This window comes from Tachyglossus aculeatus, chromosome 1 (assembly GCF_015852505.1).
Source record: "Tachyglossus aculeatus isolate mTacAcu1 chromosome 1, mTacAcu1.pri, whole genome shotgun sequence".
NCBI lineage: Eukaryota > Metazoa > Chordata > Mammalia > Monotremata > Tachyglossidae > Tachyglossus > Tachyglossus aculeatus.
Window position 1 is genome coordinate 29597100 of NC_052066.1, and position 19150 is coordinate 29616249.

At 50.1% G+C, this 19150-nt stretch overlaps 1 protein-coding gene across 1 annotated transcript; it reads right to left on the reverse strand.

The window, feature by feature from the left end:
- Nucleotides 1-252: 252 nt before the first annotated feature.
- Nucleotides 253-17698, reverse strand: NRROS (negative regulator of reactive oxygen species). Its single transcript, XM_038750710.1, has 2 exons — nucleotides 17591-17698; nucleotides 253-2565 (listed from the first exon to the last, which is right to left on the reverse strand). The coding sequence occupies exons 1-2, from the start codon at nucleotides 17696-17698 to the stop codon at nucleotides 601-603; spliced, it is 2073 nt and encodes a 690-aa protein (XP_038606638.1). The 3' UTR covers nucleotides 253-600.
- Nucleotides 17699-19150: the final 1452 nt, after the last annotated feature.

Here is a 19150-nt window from a genome sequence, read left to right on the forward strand (position 1 = left end):
CCTTTTCCTTCCCCTTCTCCTCTTCCTCCTCCTCTTCCTTTTCCTTCTCCTCCTCTTCTTTCCCTTCCTCCTCCTTTCCCTTCTCCTCCTCCTCCTCCTTCTCCTCTTCCTCCTCCTTCTCCTCCTCCTCCTTCTCCTCTTCCTCCTCCTTCTCCTCTTCCTCCTCCTTCTCTTCCTCCTCCTTCTCTTCCTCCTTCTCCTCTTCCTCCTCCTTCTCCTCTTCCTCCTTCTCCTCCTCCTCTTGTTCCTCCTTACCGTACGATCCATCCTTCCCTGCTTCCTCTTCCCCGTTCCCCCGTCTCATCCAAAACATCATCATAATAAACCCAGCCGACGAAACGGCAGGACAAAAACACTCAACCACCACCATGAAAACATAAGAAAGCATTCCCAAACGAGTTCCCCCAAAATGCCGGCGGGCCCGCACAGTGCGGTCGTCTCTTCCGACAGACCGAAAGCCGGAGGAGCGTCCGGCTTCACCCGAGTCCCCACTTTGGTTAATAAATATTCGACGACGGAGACCGAGTAGGGGAGCGAGGACTCGGGAGGAGGAGGAGGCCGAGTTCCCACCCCTGAGGCGACCCTGCCGACGGGCCGGGGTCAGTAAACGGAGGACCAGTGGCAGCGCGTCTTCACGACCTGCAGCAGTGGCTTCTTGAAAGTCAGGAAGATGACGCCGCAGGCCACGAGCAGGGTGAGGCAGGTGGGGAGGAGGAGCACCAAGTAGAGCAGGGCCGGGTCGGCCCGTCCCCAACGGCAGTCGCGGACCACCTCCTCGGGCAGGTCGTCCACGCGGAAGCCGCGGGCGGAGAAGTTGCAGAGGACCCGGGCCCGGTCGGGGACGCCGAGCCCCGGCCGGCTGAGGAGGAGGTCCCAGCCCTCCATCCGGCAGCAGTCGAAGGGATTCTGGCCCAGGTAGAGGACCCGCAGGCTCTGCGGGAGCCGCTCGGCCACGGTCCGGCGGGGCAGGGCCGCCAGGCCGTTCTGCCGCAGGTCCAGGATCTCCAGGGCCAGGCGGCCCAGGGCCCGGGGGACGTCGCTCAGGGAGTTGCTCGCCAGGCCCAGGACCCGCAGGCTCCCGAAGAGGGACAGGTCCGGCTCGGTGCAGTTGGGCCCCAGGCCGGCGCGGCCCAGGTGGAGGACCCTCAGGGTGGCGGCCAGGGGCCCCAGGGCCGGACCACCCCGACACAGGGCGCCCTCGTTGTCGGACAGGTCCAGGTGGGTCAAGGCCATCCCCCGGAAGGCCTGGGCGTCCAGGCCCGCCAGCCCGCAGCCGCCCAGGGAGAGGCTCCTCAGGGAGGCCGCGTCCCGGAAATCCACGCAGGCCCCGGTCGGCTGCGGGCACAGCCGGATGCGGTTGTGACTCAGGTCCACTGTAGTGATGTTCCCGGTGTGGGCGAAGAAGCCGGCGGGCAGCCCCCGCAGCCGGTTGACGCTCAGGTTCAGGAAGCGGAGGTCCCGGAGGAGCCGGGGGGCCGCCTCCGTCCCCTCCCTGGCCGGGCCTCGTCCTCGCGGGGGCCGGGCCCGGCCCGGGGGCCCGTCCTCCCGCAGGCCGAGCGACTCCAGGCAGTTCCGGTTCAGGTCCAGGTGGGCGAGGGCCGTCAGATTGCGCAGGAACCCGGACGGCAGGTAGCGAAACTGGTTTCGGCTGAGGTCCAGGAAGCGCAGGGAGGACAGGTCGCCCAGGGCCCAGTCCTCCCAGAGGGTCACGGTGGTGACCGAGAGCAGGCCGCCGTCCAGGAGCAGGAACTGCACCACTTCCTCCCGCCCCCGCGGTCGGGCCTCCCCGCCGAGGGCCGCGGCCGCCGCCTCGTAGAAGCTCATCTCGTTGTCGGCCAGGAGGAGCGTGTGGAGCCGGCTGGCCGCCGGCAGGAGCGGGAAGAAGAGGAGCCGGTTGTGGGACAGGTCGAGGGTCTCCAGGCGGAAGGCCGCCTCTCGGCCGGACGACAGGAACCACTCCAGGATGTTGTTGCTCACGTTGAGCACCCGCAGCTGGGTCAGCTCGAAGTCCACGATGCAGGGGAGAATGTTGTAGGCCAGATCGAGCCGGTCCAGGGCCCCCAGCCCCTCGAAGGTCCCCTTCTCGATCTCGTAGATGTAGTTTTTCTGCAGGTCCAGCTCCCGGAGGCTGCCCAGGCCGGCGAAGACGGAGGGGTCCAGCCGCATGAGGCCGTTGCGGGCCAGGGACAGGGACTCCAGGGAGGAGAGGTTCCGGAGCAGCAGGGCGGCCGTCTCCTCGGTCAGGCCGTTCCTCGACAGGTCCAGCCTCCTCAGGGCCGGGAGGGAGCGGAGGGCGGCCCCCGTGGCGGCGGCGTGGGCGGAGAGGGAGTTGTCCGCCAGGTCCAGGGCCCACAGGCGGGCGCTGCCCGTGAGGGCGCCGGGTTCGACGAGCTCCAGCCGGCAGCCGCGGGCGCTCAGCTTCCCCAGCAGCGGGTAGGAGGAGGAGAGCCGCCCGCCCAAAGTCCGGATGGGGTTCCCGTCCAGGAGCAGCTCTTCTAGCTGGGGCGGCAGATGGGTGGGGGGCGAAGTCAGGCCTCTCCTCTGGCAATCAGCACTCCCATCCACCTGGTCGGGAGAGGGGGGAAAAGCAGCGTGGCTCAGTGGAAAGAGCACGGGTTTGGAGGTCAGAGGGCATGAGCTCAAATCCCGCCACTTGTCCGCTGGGTGACCCTTTTTATGGCATTTATTAAGCACGTACAATGTGCAAAGCACTGTTCTAAGCACTGGGGAGGTTACAAGGTGATCAGTTTGTCCCACGGGGGGCTCACGGTCTTAATTCCCATTTTACAGACGAGCGATCTGAGGCCCAGAGAAGTGACTTGCCCAAAGTCACACAGCTGACAATTGGTGGAGCCGGGACTTGAACCCATGACCTCTGACTCCAAAGCCCGGGCTCTTTCCACTGAGCCACGCTGCTTTGGGCAAGCCGCTTCACTTCTCTGGGCCTCAGTTCCCTCATCTGTAAAATGGGGATGAAGACTGTGAGCCCCGCGTGGGACGACCTGATCACCTGTAGGCTCCCCAGTGCTTCGAACAGTGCTTTGCACATAGTTAGCGCTTAACAAATGCCATCATTATTTTTTGAGAAACAGCGTGGCTCAGTGGAAAGAGCCCGGGCTTGCGAGTCAGAGGTCATGGGTTCAAATCCCAGCTCCGCCACTTGTCAACTCTGTGACTTTGGGCAAGCCACTACACTTCTCTGGGCCTCAGTCACCTCATCTGTAAAATGGGGATGAAGACTGTGAGCCCCACGTGGGACAACCTGATCACCTTGTATCCTGAACAGTGCTTCGCTTAACAAATGCCATTATTATTATTATTATTATTATTATTATTAAACACATCACCACGCTAGAAAATTGGGGGGCGCAGGGGCGAAAGGCTAGGCCTAGTGGAAAGAGCCCGGGCTTGGGAGTCGAAGGATCTGGATTCTAATCCCAGGCTCTGCCGGTCACTTGCTGTGTGACTTGCCCAAGTCACCTCACTTCTCTGGATCTCGGTTTCCTCAACTGCAAAGTTCAATCCACCTGACAATGACTCTCCCCTCCCTTCAAAGCCTTATTCAAGGCCCATCCACTAGGCCATGCTGCTTCTCTCAGTTATCCACCACTAGTCCACTATGTGACCTTGGGCAAGTCATTTCCCTCTTCTGTACCTCAGTTAGCTCATCTGTAATAATGGGGATTAAGATGGTGAGCCCTAGGTGAGACAGGGACTCTACCCAAACTGATTAGCTTGTATTGGCCCCAGTGCCTAGTAATAATAATAATGGCATTTGTTAAGTACTTACTATGTGCCAAACACTGTTGTAAGCGCTGGGGGGGATACAAGGTAATGAGGTTGTCCCACATGGGGCGCACAGTCTTACTCCCCATTTTCCAAATGAGGGAATTGAGGCCCAGAGAAGTTGTGACTTGCCCAAAGTCACACAGCTGACAAGTGGCGGAGCCGGATTAGAACCCATGACCTCTGACTCCCAAGCCCAACTGTGAGCCCACTGTTGGGTAGGGACTGTCTCTAGATGTTGCCAACTTGTACTTCCCAAGCGCTTAGTACAGTGCTCTGCACACAGTAAGCGCTCAATAAATACGATTGATTGATTGATTGATTGATTGATTTCCACTGAACTACGCTGCTTCTCTAGTACAGTGCCTGGCACATAGCTCTTAACCAATACCACAAAAACAAAAATCTTAATCTTACTTGGCCACTTGCCTGCCTCTCTATGTTACAGTTTCCTCAATGATAAAATAAGGATTAATGAACACCTTTCCCTCCTATTTAGATTGGGAGCTCATTCACTCATTCATTCAGTCGTATTTATTGAGCACTTACTGTGTGCAGAGCACTGGACTAAGCGCTTGGGAAGTCCAAGTTGGCAACATCTAGAGACGGTCCCTACCCACCAACGGGCTCACAGTCTGGAAGGGGGAGACAGACAACAGAACAAAACATGTGGACGGGTGTCAAGTCATCAGAATAAATGGAAGTAAAGCTAGATGCACATCATTAACAAAATAAATAGAATAGAAAATATGTACAAATAAAATAAATAGAGTAATAAATCTGTACAGATCTGTGCAGTGGGGAGGGGAAGGAGGTAGACTGTGGAGGTAGACAGTCTTTTAGACTGTGAGCCCACCGTTGGGTAGGGACTGTCTCTATATGTTGCCAACTTGGACTTCCCAAGCGCTTAGTACAGTGGTCTGCACACAGTAAGCGCTCAATACATACGATTGATGATGATGATGATGAGGTAGGGCGGGGAGGATGGGGAGGAGGAGAGGAAAAAGGGGGCTCAGTCTGGAAAGCTCCATGGCAGACAGTGACTCTGTCTGACCTGATTACCCCAACGCTTGGCACAGAGTAAATGCTCAACAAATACCACCATTATTATTACTAGTATCCCCCACTCAAATCTCTCCTAGAATCCCACCTCCTCCAGCAAGCTTTCCCCAATTAATTTCCCACCTCCTCACCCATTTTCATTCATTCATTCATTCAATCGTAATTATTGAGTGCTTGCTGTTTGCAGAGCACTGTACTAAGTGCTTGGAAAGTACAGTTCAGCAAAAAAGAGAGATAATCCCTGCCCACGTCGGGCTCACAGTCTAGAAGGGGGCAGACAGACATCAAAACAAGTAAACAGGCATCAATATAAATAAATAGAATTATAGAATTATTTACATAAGTGCTGTGGGGTGGGGATGGGGGGAAATCAAAGGCAGCGAGTCGAGGTGAACCGAAAGGGAGGGGGAACTGAGGAAAAGGGGGTTAGTCTGGGAAGGCCTCTTGGAGGAGGTGAGCCTTCAGTAGGGATTGGAAGGGGGGAAGTGTGATTGTTTGGTGGATTTGAGGAGGGAGAGCATTCCAGGCCAGGGGGAGGATGTGGGACAGGTGAGACAAGGCCCAGTGAGGAGGTGAGCGATGGCAGAGGAGCGGAGGGTGCGGGCTGGGCTGGAGAAGGAGAGAAGGGAGGTGAGGTAAGAAGGGGCGAGGTGATGGATGGCCTTGAAGCCGAGAGTGAGGAGTTTTTGCTTCATGTGAAGGTTGACAGGCAGCCACTGGAGATTTTTGAGGAAGGGAGTGACATGCTCAGAGTGCTTCTGTAGAAAAATGATCTGGGCAGTAGAGTGAAGTATGGACCGAAGTGGGAACAGACAGGAGGATGGGAGGTCAGAGAGGAGGCCGATGCAGTAATCCAGTCGGGATAGGATGAGAGATTGAACCAGCAAGGTAGCAGGTTGGATGGAGAAGCAAAGGCGGATCTTGGTGATAAGCCATATCATCCTTTCCTTTAATCTTACCATCTACAAACTCGTGTACAGCCTCCTTAGCACACATGACCACTCTATGATAATAATAATAATAATAATAATAATAATAATCTTGGTATTTGTTAAGTGCTTACTTCTATTACTTCTAGTACAGCCCACACCCTCCGCTCCTCCTCCGCTGATCTCCTCACCGTACCTCGTTCTCGCCTGTCCCGCCATCGACCCCCAGCCCACGTCCTCCCCCTGGCCCGGAATGCCCTCCCTCTGCCCATCCGCCAAGCTACCTCTCTTTCTCCCTTCAAGGCCCTACTGAGAGCTCACCTCCTCCAGGAGGCCTTCCCAAACTCAGCCCCCTGCTTCCTCTCCCCCTCGTCCCCCTCACTATCCCCCGGTCTTACCTCCTTCCCTTCCCCACAGCACCTGTATATATGTATATATGTTTGTACATATTTATTATTCTATTTATTTATTTATTTTACTTGTACATATCTATTCTATTTATTTCATTTTGTTAATATGTTTGGTTTTGTACTCTGTCTCCCCATTCTAGACTGTGAGCCCACTGTGAGGTAGGGACTGTCTCTATATGTTGCCAACTTGTACTTTCCAAGTGCTTAGTACAGTGCTCTGCACACAGTAAGTGCTCAATAAATATGATTGATTGATTGATTGATTACTATATGCCAAGCACTGCTCTAAGCACTGGGGGAGATACAAAGCTATCAGGTTGTCCCACGTGGGGCTCACAGTCTTCATCCTCATCTTACAGATGAGTGAACTGAGGCCCAGAGAAGTGAAGTGACTTGCCCAAAGTCACACAGCTGACAAGTGGCAGAGCTGGGATTAGACCCCATGACCTCTAACTCCCAAGCCTGGGCTCTTCCCACTGAGCCACACTGCTTCTCTAATAATACATATATATAATATTTTTATGTTCATTATTAATATTAATGACAATAATACTGAGATTTATTAAGTGCTTACTATGGGCCAGGCACTGTACTAAGCGCTGGGGTGGATACAAGCAAATCGGGTTGGACACAGTCCCTGTCCCATGTGGGGCTCGCAGTCTCAATCCCCATTTTCCAGTTGAGGTAATTGAGGCCCAGAGAAGTGAAGCGACTTGCCTGGGGTCACACAGCAGATAAGTGGCAGAGCCCGGATTAGAACCCAGGACCTTCAGACTCACAGGCCCGGGCTGTAGCCATCGTCTCTCCAGTCAGTGTGTAAGCTCCTTGGGACCAGGGAATGTGTCACTTTGCAAGTCTTTATTTCCCAAGTGACTATAACAGTGCAATCACACGAAGTGGTTGCTCAATAAATAATAATAATAATGATGGTATTTGTTTGTTAAGTGCTTACTATGTGCCAAGCACTGTTCTAAGCGCTGGGGAGGATACAAGGTAATCAGGTTGTCCCATGGTGGGGGCTCACATATTTATTTATTTTACTTGTACATATCTATTCTATTTATTTTATTTTGTTAGTATGTTTGGTTTTGTTCTCTGTCTCCCCCTTTTAGACTGTGAGCCCACTGTTGGGTAGGGACTGCCTCTATATGTTGCCAACTTGTACTTCCCAAGCGCTTAGTACAGTGCTCTGCACACGGTAAGTGCTCAATAAATACGATTGATTGATTGATTGATTGATTAATCCCCATTTTACAGATGAGGGAACTGAGGCCCAGAGAAGTTAGGCGACTTGCCCAAAGTCACACAGCTGACAAGAGGCGGAATCGGGATTAGAACCCATGACCTCTGACTTCCAAGCCTGGGCTCTTTCCTTTGAGCCATGCTGCTTCTCAACAGTGATTATGGTATCTGTTAGGCTCTTACTATGAGCCAGGCACTGTAGTAAGCGCTGGGGTGGATACAAGCAATTGGGTTAGAGACAGTCCCTTGTCCGACGGGGGGGGGGGCTCACAGTTTTAATCTTCATGTTACAGATGAGGTAAGTGAGGCACAGATATGTTAAATGACTTGCCCAAGGTCACACAGCAGACAAGTGTCAGAGCCGGGATTAGAACCTAGATCCTCCTGATTCCCAGGCCCGTGTTCAATCCCCCGCTGTTGGGTAGGGACCGTCTCTAGATGTTGCCAACTTGGACTTCCCAAGCGCTTAGTACAGTGCTCTGCACGCAGTAAGCGCTCAATAAATACGATTGAATGAATGAACCCGCTACGCCATGCGGCTTCTTAATTACGACTGCTTTTCCCAAACGACTCGACGGCATAAAACAAGACCTCCACTGCTATTACTACTCTGGCGTAGTGGCCAGAGCACAGGCCTGGGAATCAGAAGGTCACGGGTTCTAATCCTGGCTCCGCCACTCGTCTGCTGTGTGGCCTTGGGCAAGTCCCTTCACTTCTCTGGGCCTCAGTTACCTCATCTGGAAAATGGGGTTGAGACTGTGAGTCCCACGTGGGACAGGGACTGTGTCCAACCTGATTTGCTTGTATCCAACCCAGCGCTTAGTTCAGTGGCTGGCACAGAGTAAGTACTTAACAAGTAGCGTGGCTCAGTGGAAAGAGCCCGGGCTTTGGAGTCAGGGGTCAGGGGTTCAATTCCCGGCTCTGCCAATTGTCAGCTGGGTGACTTTGGGCAAGTCACTTAACTTCTCTGGGCCTCAGTGACCTCATCTGTAAAATGGGGATGAAGACTGTGAGCCCCCCGTGGGACAACCTGATCACCTTGTAACCTCCCCAGTGCTTAGAACAGTGCTTGGCACATAGTAAGCGCTTAACAAAAGCCATTATTATTATTATTATTATTATTAAGTACCAAAATTACCATTATTATTATCATTATTAATCTCAATCAATCCATTTGTATCTGAGAGTTTACTGTGTGCAGAGCACTGTACTAAGCACTTGGGAGAGTGGAATATCACAGAGTCGGTAGACATGTAGAAAAGCAGCGTGGCTCAGTGGAAAGAGCCCGGGCTTTGGAGTCAGAGGTCATGGGTTCAAATCCCGGCTCCACCAATTGTCAGCTGTGTGACCTCGGGGAATTAATTTGCCCAAAGAGAGAGTCTCCCTCTCTCCCCCTCACCCTACCTCCTTCCCCTCCCCACAGCCCCTGTATGTAATGATAATAATAATGATGGTATTTGTTAAGTGCTTACTACGTGCCAAGCACTGTTCTAAGCGCTGGGGAGGATACAAGGTAATCAGGTTGTCCCATGGGGGGCTCACATTCTTAATCCCAATTTTACAGATGAGGGAACTGAGGCCCTCATCTCATCTCTTTACTTGTACATTTTACATTTCTTTTAGACTGTGAGCCCACTGTTGGGTAGGGACTGTCTCTGTGTGTTGCCAATTTGTACTTCCCAAGTGCTTAGTACAGTGCTCTGCACATAGTAAGCGCTCAATAAATACGATTGATTGATTGATTGATTTACTATTCTATTTATTTTGTTAATGATGTGCATCTAGCTTTACTGCTATTTATTCTGATGACCTGACACCTGTTCACATGTTTAGTTTTGTTGTCTGTCTCCCCCTTCTAGACTGTGAGCCCGTTGTTGGGTAGGGACCGTCTCTAGATGTTGCCGACTTGTACTTCCCAAGCGCTTAGTACAGTGCTCTGCAGACAGTAAGTGCTCAATAAATACGATTGAATGAATGAATGAATGAACTTAACTTCTCTGTGCCTCAGTGACCTCATCTATAAAATGGGGATTAAGACTGTGAGCCCCCCCGCCGTGAGACAACCTGGTCACCTAGTAACCTTCCCAGTGCTTAGAACAGTGCTTTGCACATAATAAGCGCTAAATAAATGCCATTATTATTATTATTATGTTCCCTGTCCAAAAGGAATTTACAGACTAGCAGGGAACACAGACATAAAAATAAATTATGGATACGGACCTAAGTGCTTTGGGTCTGATTGTCTCTGTTGCTGAATTGTACTTTCCAAGCGCATAGTACAGTGCTCTGCATACAGTAAGCATTCATTAAATACGATTGAATGAATGAATGATGGTGGGGAGAATAAAGGGGACAAATATAAGCACATACATATTTGTACATATTGTACATTGTACATTTGTATATTTGTACATATTTATTACTCTATTTATTTATTTATTTATTTATTTATTTTACTTGTACATATCTATTCTATTTATTTTATTTTGTTAGTATGTTTGGTTTTGTTCTCTGTCTCCCCGTTTTAGACTGTGAGCCCACTGTTGGGTAGGGACTGTCTCTATATGTTGCCAACTTGGACTTCCCAAGCGCTTAATACAGTGCTCTGCACACAGTAAGCACTCAATAAATACGATTGATGATGAAATATAAGCGCAAGGGCAATGCAGAAGAGATGCGAAAAGGGCAAATGACCGTTTAGTTGGGGAAGGTCTCTTGGAGGAGATGTGACTTTAATAAGACTTTGAAGATGGGGAGAGTTGTATTCATTCAGCATTTACCTTGTGCAGAGCACCTTACCAAGCTCTCGGTAGAGAACAATATAACAGTGTCGGTCGACACGTTCCCTGCCTGCAGCGAGCTTACAATCGTGTGTGTTGTATTCGACGTGGAGAGGGAGTTACAGGCCAGAGGAAGGACGTGGGTGAGGGGTTTCAGGTGAGAAAAATGAGATGGAGATAGAGCGGTCGGTTAGCGTTAGAGGAGTAAAGTGTGAGGGCTGGCTTGTAGCAGGAAATAAGTAAGGTAAGGGAGGAGGCGGCCAGGTAACTGAGTGCTTTAAATAATAATAATAATAATAATGGCATTTATTAAGCACTAACTATGTGCCAAGCACTGTTCTAAGCACTGGGAAGGTTACAAGGTGATCAGGTTGTCCCACGTGGGGCTCACAGTCTTCATCCTCATTTTACAGATGAGGTAACTGAGGCCCAGAGAAGTGAAGTGACTCGCCCAAAGTCACACAGCTGACAATTGGTGCAGCTGGGATTTGAACCCATGACCTCTGACTCCAAAGCCCGGGCTCTTTCCACTGAGCCACGCTGCTTCCCCTGAAGCCGACGATAAGGAGCTTCCATTTGCTGCGGAGGTGGATGGGCAACCACTTGGAGGTTCTTGACGACGGGAGGACGTGGACTGAGCTTTTTTTGAGAAAAACGATCGAGGCAGCAAAGTGAAATATGGAGCGGAGCGTGGAGAGACAGGAGGCAGGGAGATCAGCCAGGAGGCTGAGGCAGTAGTCAAGGCGGGATAGGGTAAGTGTTTGGATCAGCATCATAATTCATTCATTCTTTCAATCGTATTTATTGTACGCTTACTGTGCGCAGAGCACTGTACTAAGCGCTTGGGAAGTACAAGTTGGCAACATCTAGAGACGGTCCCTACCCAACAGCGGGCTCACGGTCTAGAAGGGGGAGCCAGACGACAAAACGAAACATGCAGACCGGTGTCAAAATCGTCAGAACAAATAGCATTAAAGCTAGATGCGCATCATGAACAAAATAAATAGAATAGTAAATATGTACAAGTAAAATAAATCGAGTAATAAATCTGTACAGACAAATATACAGGTGCTGTGGGGAGGGGAAGGAGGTAGGGCGGGGGGGATGGGGAGGAGGAGAGGAAAAAGGGAGCTCAGTCTGGGGCTTAGTAATATTTTGGCCGGAGAGGAAAGAGTGGATTTTAGTAATGTTGGGGAGATAGAACCAAAATTATTTGCTGAAACTAGCTCTCTTCCTCCCTTCAAAACCCTACTGAGAGCTCACCTCCTCCAGGAGGACTTCCCACACTCAGCCCTCCTCATCCTCTGTTCCTCCTCCCCTTCCCATAGCCCCTACTCCCTCCCTCTGCCCTACCTCCTTCCCCTCCCCACAGCACCTGTGCATATTTGTACATATCTATTACTCTATTAATTTTATTAATGATGTGTATATATCTATAATTCTATTTATTTAGAGAAGCAGCATGGCTCAGTGGAAAGAGCATGGTCTTCAGAGTCAGAGGTCATGGGTTCGAATCCCGGCTCCGCCACTTGTCAGCTGTGTGACTTTCAGCAAGTCACATAATAATAATAATAATAATAATAGTATTTGTTAAGCACTTACTATGTACAAAGCACTGTTCCAAGCACTGGGGCGGTTACAAGGTGATCAGGTTGTCCCACCGGGGGCTCACAGTTTTAATCCCCATTTTACAGATGAGGTCACTGAGGCCCAGAGAAGTTAAGTGACTTGCCCTAAGTCACACAGCTGATAGTTGGCGGAACTGGGATTTGAACCCATGACCTCTGACTCCAAAGCCCGTGCTCTTTCCACTGAGCCACGGTGCTTCTCTACTTCTCCGGGCCTCAGTTCCCTCATCTGTAAAATGGGGATTAAGACTGTGAGCCCCATGTAGGACAACCTGATAACCCTGTTTCCTCCCCAGTGCTTAGAACAGTGCTTTGCACATAGTAAGCACTTAATAAATGCCATCATATTATTATATTATTATTTATTTAGATGGTATTGACACCTGTCTACTTGTTTTGTTTTGCTGGCTGTCTCCCCCTTCTAGACTGGGAGCCCGTTGTTGGGTAGGGACCGTCTCTAGATGTTGCCGACTTGGACTTCCTGAGCGCTTAGTACAGTGCTCTGCACACAGTAAACGCTCAATAAATACGATTGAATGAATGAACGACAGATTGAGTATATGGGTCGAATGAAAGAGGTGAACCGAGAATAATGCCGCGGTTACAGGCTCGTGAGACGGGGACGGTAGTGGTGCCGTCTACAGTGATGGGAAAGTTGCGGAAGGACAGGGTTTGGGGGTGAAGATAAGGAATTCTGTTCCTGACATGTTAAGTTGGATATAATGGCAGAATATTCAGGTAGAGATGACCTGAAGGGGGGAGGAAACGTATGATTTCCAAGAAGGAGAAAGATCAGGGCTGGAGATGTAGATTTGGGGAATCAGATGAATAGAGATGTTAGTTGAAGCTGTGACAGCAATTGAGTTCTCCAAGGGAGTGAGTGTAGGTGAATAATAATAATAATAATACTAAATAATAATAATAATAATAATAATAATGGCATTTATTAAGCACTTACTATGTGCAAAGCACCGTTCTAAGTGCTGGGAAGAGAAGGGAACCGAGAACTTAGCCTTGAGGGACCCCCAATCATATTTATTGAGCGCTTACTGTGTGCAGAGCACTGTACTAAGCGCTTGGGAAGTACAAGTTGGCAACATATAGAGAAGCAGCATGGCTCAGTGGAAAGAGCCCGGGCTTTGGAGTCAAAGGTTCAAATCCCGGCTCCGCCAACTGTCAGCTGTGTGACTTTGGGCAAGTCACTTCACTTCTCTGGGCCTCAGTGACCTCATCTGTAAAATGGGGATTAAGACTGGGAGCCCCCGTGGGACAACCTGATCACCTTGTAACCTCCCCAGCGCTTAGAACAGTGCTTTGCACATAGTAAGCGCTTAACAAATGCCATCATTATTATTATTATATAGAGACGGTCCCAACCCAACAATGGGCTCACAGTCTAGAAGGGGAGACAGACAACAAAACAAAACATGTGGACAGGTGTCAAGTCATCAACACAGTTGGGGGTAGAAGGCAGAAGGCCATGAAAGAGACTGAGATTTAGCAGTCAGAGTGGAAAAAGCATGGGTTTGGGAGTCAGAGGTCATGGGTTCTAATCCTGACTCTGCCACTTCATCATCATCAATCGTATTTATTGAGCGCTTACTGTGTGCAGAGCACTGTACTAAGCGCTTAGCACTGTTGTCAGCTGTGTGACTCTGGGCAAGTCACTTAACTTCTCTGTGCCTCAGTTCCCTCATCTGTAAAATGGGGATGAAGACTGTGAGCCCCCTGTGGGACATCCTGATTATCTTGTATCTCCCCCAGTGCTTACAACAGTGCCTGTCACACAGTAAGTGCTTAACAAATACCATCATCATAATTATTATTACTACTGCTACTGCTTTTGCTACCGTTTTCCCCCTTCTAGACTGTGAGCCCATTGTTGGGTAAGAATTGTCTCTATTTGTTGCCGAATTGTACTTTCCAAGCGCTTAGTCCAGTGCGCTGCACACAGTAAGCGCTCAATAAATACGATTGACTGAATGAATTAATGTTTTTCTTAATGGAATTTGACCAGCACTTACTGTATGCTAGGCACTGTACTAAGCACTGCTGTAGATACAAGCTACTCAGGTTGGACACAGTCTTGGACCCATATGGGGCTCACAGTCTTAAGCCCCATTTTACAGATGAGGTAACTGAGGCGCAACGGAATGAAGTGACTTGCCCAAGATCCCCCAGCAGGTAAGTGGCAGGGCCAGGATTAGAACCCAGGACTTTTTGACTCCCAGTCTTGTGCTCTATCCACATTTCTTCTGAGGCTCCTGCTCATTCTACTACTACTAGTCAGTCAGTCAATCGTATTTATTGAACACTTACTGTGTGCTAAGCGCCCTAGTAAGCCTTGGGAATACAATGTAACCATATAACAGACAGATTCCCTACCCACGAAGAGCTTACAGTCTAGGGCCTACTATACTTCATTCATTCATCAATCGTATTTACTGGGTGCATACTGTGTGCCAAGCACTGTACTAAGCGCTTGGGAAGTACAATTCAGCAACAAATAGAGACAATCCCTGCCCATAATGGGCTCACTTCTACTACTAGTAGTACTGATCAATCAATCAATCAATCAATCAATCGTATTTATTGAGCGCTTACTGTGTGCAGAGCACTGTACTAAGCGCTTGGGAAGTACAAGTTGGCAACATACAGATACGGTCCCTACCCAACAGTGGGCTCACAGTCTAGAAGTATTACACATGGGTTCTAATCCCGGCTCTGCCACTTGGCTGCTGTGTAATCTCGGGCATGTCACTTCTCTGTGCCTCAGTTCGCTCATCTGTAAAATGGGGATGAAGACTGTGAGCCCCACGTGAGACAACCTGATTACCCTGCATCCACCCCAGCACTTAGAACAGTGCTTGGTACACAGTAAGCACTTAACAAAGACCATTCATTCATTCAATCGTATTAATTGAGCGCTTACTGTGTGCCGAGCACTGTACTAAGCGCTTGGGAAGTACAAGTTATAATGGTATTTGTTAAGCACTTACTATGTGCCAAGCACTGCTCTAAGCACTGGGGGAGTTACAGGGTAATCAGGTTGGCCCACAGTTTTAATCCCCATTTTACAGATGAGGGAACTGAGGCACAGAGAAGTGAAGTGACTTGCCCAAAGTCACCCAGCTGACAAGTGGCAGAGTCGGGATTTGAACCTATGACCTCTGACTCCAAAGCCCAGGCTCTTTCCAATGAGCCACACTGCTTCTTATTGTTATTATTACTGCTACTACCTCCATTCATTCAATCGTATTTATTGAGCGCTTACTGTGGGCAGAGCACTGAACTAAGTGCTTGGGAAGTACAATTCAGCAACAGAGACAATCCCTGCCTACAACGAGCTCACAGTCTAGAAGGGGAGAGACAGACATCAAAACAGGTAAACAGGCATCAATAGCAGCAGTATAAATAAATAGAATTTTAGACATATGTACACAATTAATAAAATAAATAGAATAGAGGGAGGGCATTCCAGGCCCGGGGGAGGACGTGGGCTGGGGGTTGATGGGGGGACAGGCGAGAACGAGGCCCGGTGAGGGGGTGAGCGGCAGAGGAGTGGAGGGTGCGGGCTGGGCTGGAGAAGGACAGAAGGGAGGGGAGGTAGGAGGGGGCGAGGGGATGGACAGCCTGGAAGCCCAGGGTGAGGAGTTTTTGCTTGATTCATAGGTTGACAGGCAACCACAGGAGGTTTTTGAGGAGGGGAGTGACATGCCCAGAGCGTTTCTGCACAAAGATGACCCACGCAGCAGAGTGAAGTATAGGCTGAAGCGGGGAGAGACAGGAGGATGGGAGATCAGAGAAGAGGCTGACGCGGTAATCCAGTCGGGATAAGATGAGAGACTGTACCAGCAAGGTAGCGGTTTGGATGGAGAGAAAAGGGCGGATCTAGGTGAGGTTGTGGAGGTGAAACCAGCAGGTTTTGGTGATGGACTGGATGTGAGGGGTGAATGAGAGAGCGGAGTCGAGGATGACACCGAGGTTGCGGGCTTGTGAGATGGGAAGGATGGTAGTGCCGTCAACAGTGATGGGAAAGTCATGGAGAGGGCAGGGTTTGGGAGGGAAGACAAGGAGCTCAGTCTTGGACATGTTGAGTTTGAGGTGGCGGGCAGACATCCAGATGGAGATGTCCTGAAGGCAGGAGGAGACCCGAGCCTGAAGGGAGGGAGAGAGAGCAGGGGCAGAGATGTAGATTTGGGTGTCATCAGCGTAGAGATGAAAGTTGAAGCTGTGGGAGCGAATGAGGTCACTGAGGGAGTGAGTGTAGATGGAGAACAGAAGGGGACCGAGCACTGGACCTTGGGGAACCCCCACAGTAAGGGGATGGGAGGGGGAGGAGGAGCCTGCAAAAGAGACTGAGAATGAACGACCGGAGAGATAAGAGGAGAACCAGGAGAGGACGGAGTCTGTAAAGCCTAGGTTGGATAGCGTGTTGAGGAGAAGGGGGCGGTCCGCAGTGTCGAAGGCAGCTGAGAGGTCGAGGAGGATTAGGACAGAGTAGGAGCCGTTGGATTTGGCAAGAAGGAGGTCATTGGTGACCTTTGAGAGGGCAGTTTCTTTGGAGTGGAGGGGACAGAAGCCAGATTGGAGGACGTCAAGGAGAGAGTTGGCGTTGAGGAATTCTATTTATTCTGACGGTTTTGACACCTGTCTCCATGTTTTGTTCTGTTCTCTGTCTCCCCATTCTAGACTGCGAGCCCATTGTTGGGTAGGGACCGCCTCTAGATGTTGCCGACTTGTACTACCAAGCGCTTAGTCCAGTGCTCTGCACACAGGAAGCGCTCAATAAATGTGACTGGATGAATTAGAACACACAACCTCTGACTCCCAAGCCCGGGCTCTTTCCACAGAGCCACAGGATCCCAGACAGAGCGGACCCAGATCTGATGGCTTAGTCCAGTGCTCTGCACACAGTAAGTGCTCAATAAATACGATTGATTGATTGATTGATGGAGCTCCGAGTCTTGGGACTTCTCACCCACAGCGGGGTGGGAAAGGGGAGTTTTCACAGCTGGGCCCAGACTGGGTTTAGTGCATCATTTAAAGAAGCGATGTGGCATAATGGAAAGAGCGCAGGTTTGGGAGTCGGAGGACGTGGGCTCTAATCCCGCCTCCGCCACTTGTCTGCTGTGTGATCTTGGGAAAGTCACTTCACTTCTCTGGGCCTCAGTTCCCTCTTCTGTAAAATGGGGATGAAGACTGGGAGCCCCACGTGGGACAACCAGATGACCTTGTATCTACCCCAGTGCTAAGAACAGTGCTTGGCACATAGTAAGCGCTTAATAAATACCATAATTATTATTATTAGTAGTATTATTATTAAAGGGACCCCCATAAGTTTAACCCTCTTCATCCAGAGGCCATTCCTCCGGGGCCCCTCGGTCGATCACACCCCAACAATCAATGAATCAATCGTATTTATTGGCCATGGAGAAGCAGCATGGCTCAGTGGAAAGAGCCCAGGCTTTGGAGACAGAGGTCACGGGTTCAAATCCCAGCTCCACCACTTCTCAGCTGTGTGACTTAGGGCAAGTCACTTCACTTCTCTGTGCCTCAGTTCCCTCATCCGTAAAATGGGGAGGAAGACTGTGAGCCTCATTTGGGACAACCTGATCACCTTGTAACCTCCCCAGCGCTTTGAACAGTGCTTGGCACATAGTAAGCGCTTAATAAATGCTATCATTATTATTATACTATGGGCTGGATTTTCAGAGGAGCTGCGGTGGTCTCCCTGGGCTTTCTGAACTCACCAGCCTGCATACATCTTGGGAAGCGCCTGCGGTCATTCCCGTCCCGCTCCTCCATCCCACGGCCAACAGCACGGAACTCAGGGACAAGCAGAGGGATGGTAACTCCATCTCAAGTGCAGCACTCCTACAGGGAAGAGGAAGAGAGGAGCTAAATCTCAGCGTAAAAGTCAGAGACTCTTTCAAATCACAATTACTACCGTTATTAATCAATCAATTGTATTTATTGAGCGCTTACTGTGTGCAGAGCACTGTACTAAGTGCTTGGGAAGTACAAGTTGGCAACATATGGAGACGGTCCCTACCCAACAGTGGGCTCACAGTCTAGAATGTGTGTACACATTTATTACTCGATTTATTTTACTTGTACCTATTTACTGTTCTATTTATTTTGTTAATGATGTGCATCTAGCTTTAATTCTATTTGTTCTGATGACTTAAAACCCATCCACATGTTTGGTTTTGTTGTCCGTCTCCCCCTTCTGGACTGTGAACCCGTCGTTGGGTAGGGACCGTCTCTATATGTTGCCGACCTATACTTCCCAAGCATTTAGTACAGTGCTCTGCACAGAGTAAGCGCTCAATAAACACGCCTGAATGAATGAATGAATAAATGTTCTAAGGACTGGGGAATGAATGAATGAATGAATGAATGAATGAATGAATGAACGAACGAACGAACTAGTAAGGAGAAGCAGCATGGTATAGTAGATTGAGCCCAGGCCTGGGAATCATAAGGTCCTGAGTTCAAATCCTGACTCCACAAATTGTCAGCCGTATGACTTTGGACAAGTCACATCACTTCTCTGGGCCTCAGTTCCCTCATCTGTAAAATGGGGATTAAGACTGTGAGCCCCCCCCCATGGGAAAACCTGATCACCTTGTAACCTCCCCAGCACTCAGAACAGTGCTTTGCACATAGTAAATGCTTAATAAATGCCATCATCATTATTATTAATCCCAGCTCCACCACTTGTCTGCTGTGTGACCTTAGGCCAGTCACTTCACTTCTCTGGCTTCTCTCCCCTACATTCCACGGGAACTGCCCTCTCAAAGGTCACCAATGACCTCCTGCTTGCAAAATCCAACGGCTCCTACTATATCCTAATCCTCCTCAACCTCTCAGCTGCCTTCGACACTGTGGACCACCCCCTTCTTCTCAACACGCTATCCGACCTTGGCTTCACAGACTCCGTCCTCTCCCGGTTCTCCTCTTATCTCTCCAGTCGTTCATTCTCAGTCTCTTTTGCGGGCTCCTCCTCCCCCTCCCACCCCCTTACTGTGGGGGTTCCCCAAGGTTCAGTGCTTGGTCCCCTTCTGTTCTCCATCTACACTCACTCCCTCGGTGACCTCATTCGCTCCCATGGCTTCAACTTTCATCTCTACGCTGATGACACCCAGATCTACATCTCCGCCCCTGCTCTCTCCCCCTCCCTCCAGGCTCGCATCTCCTCCTGCCTTCAGAACATCTCCATCTGGATGTCTGCCCGCCACCTAAAACTCAATGTGTCCAGGACTGAACTCCTTGTCTTCCCTCCCAAACCTTGTCCTCTCCCTGACTTT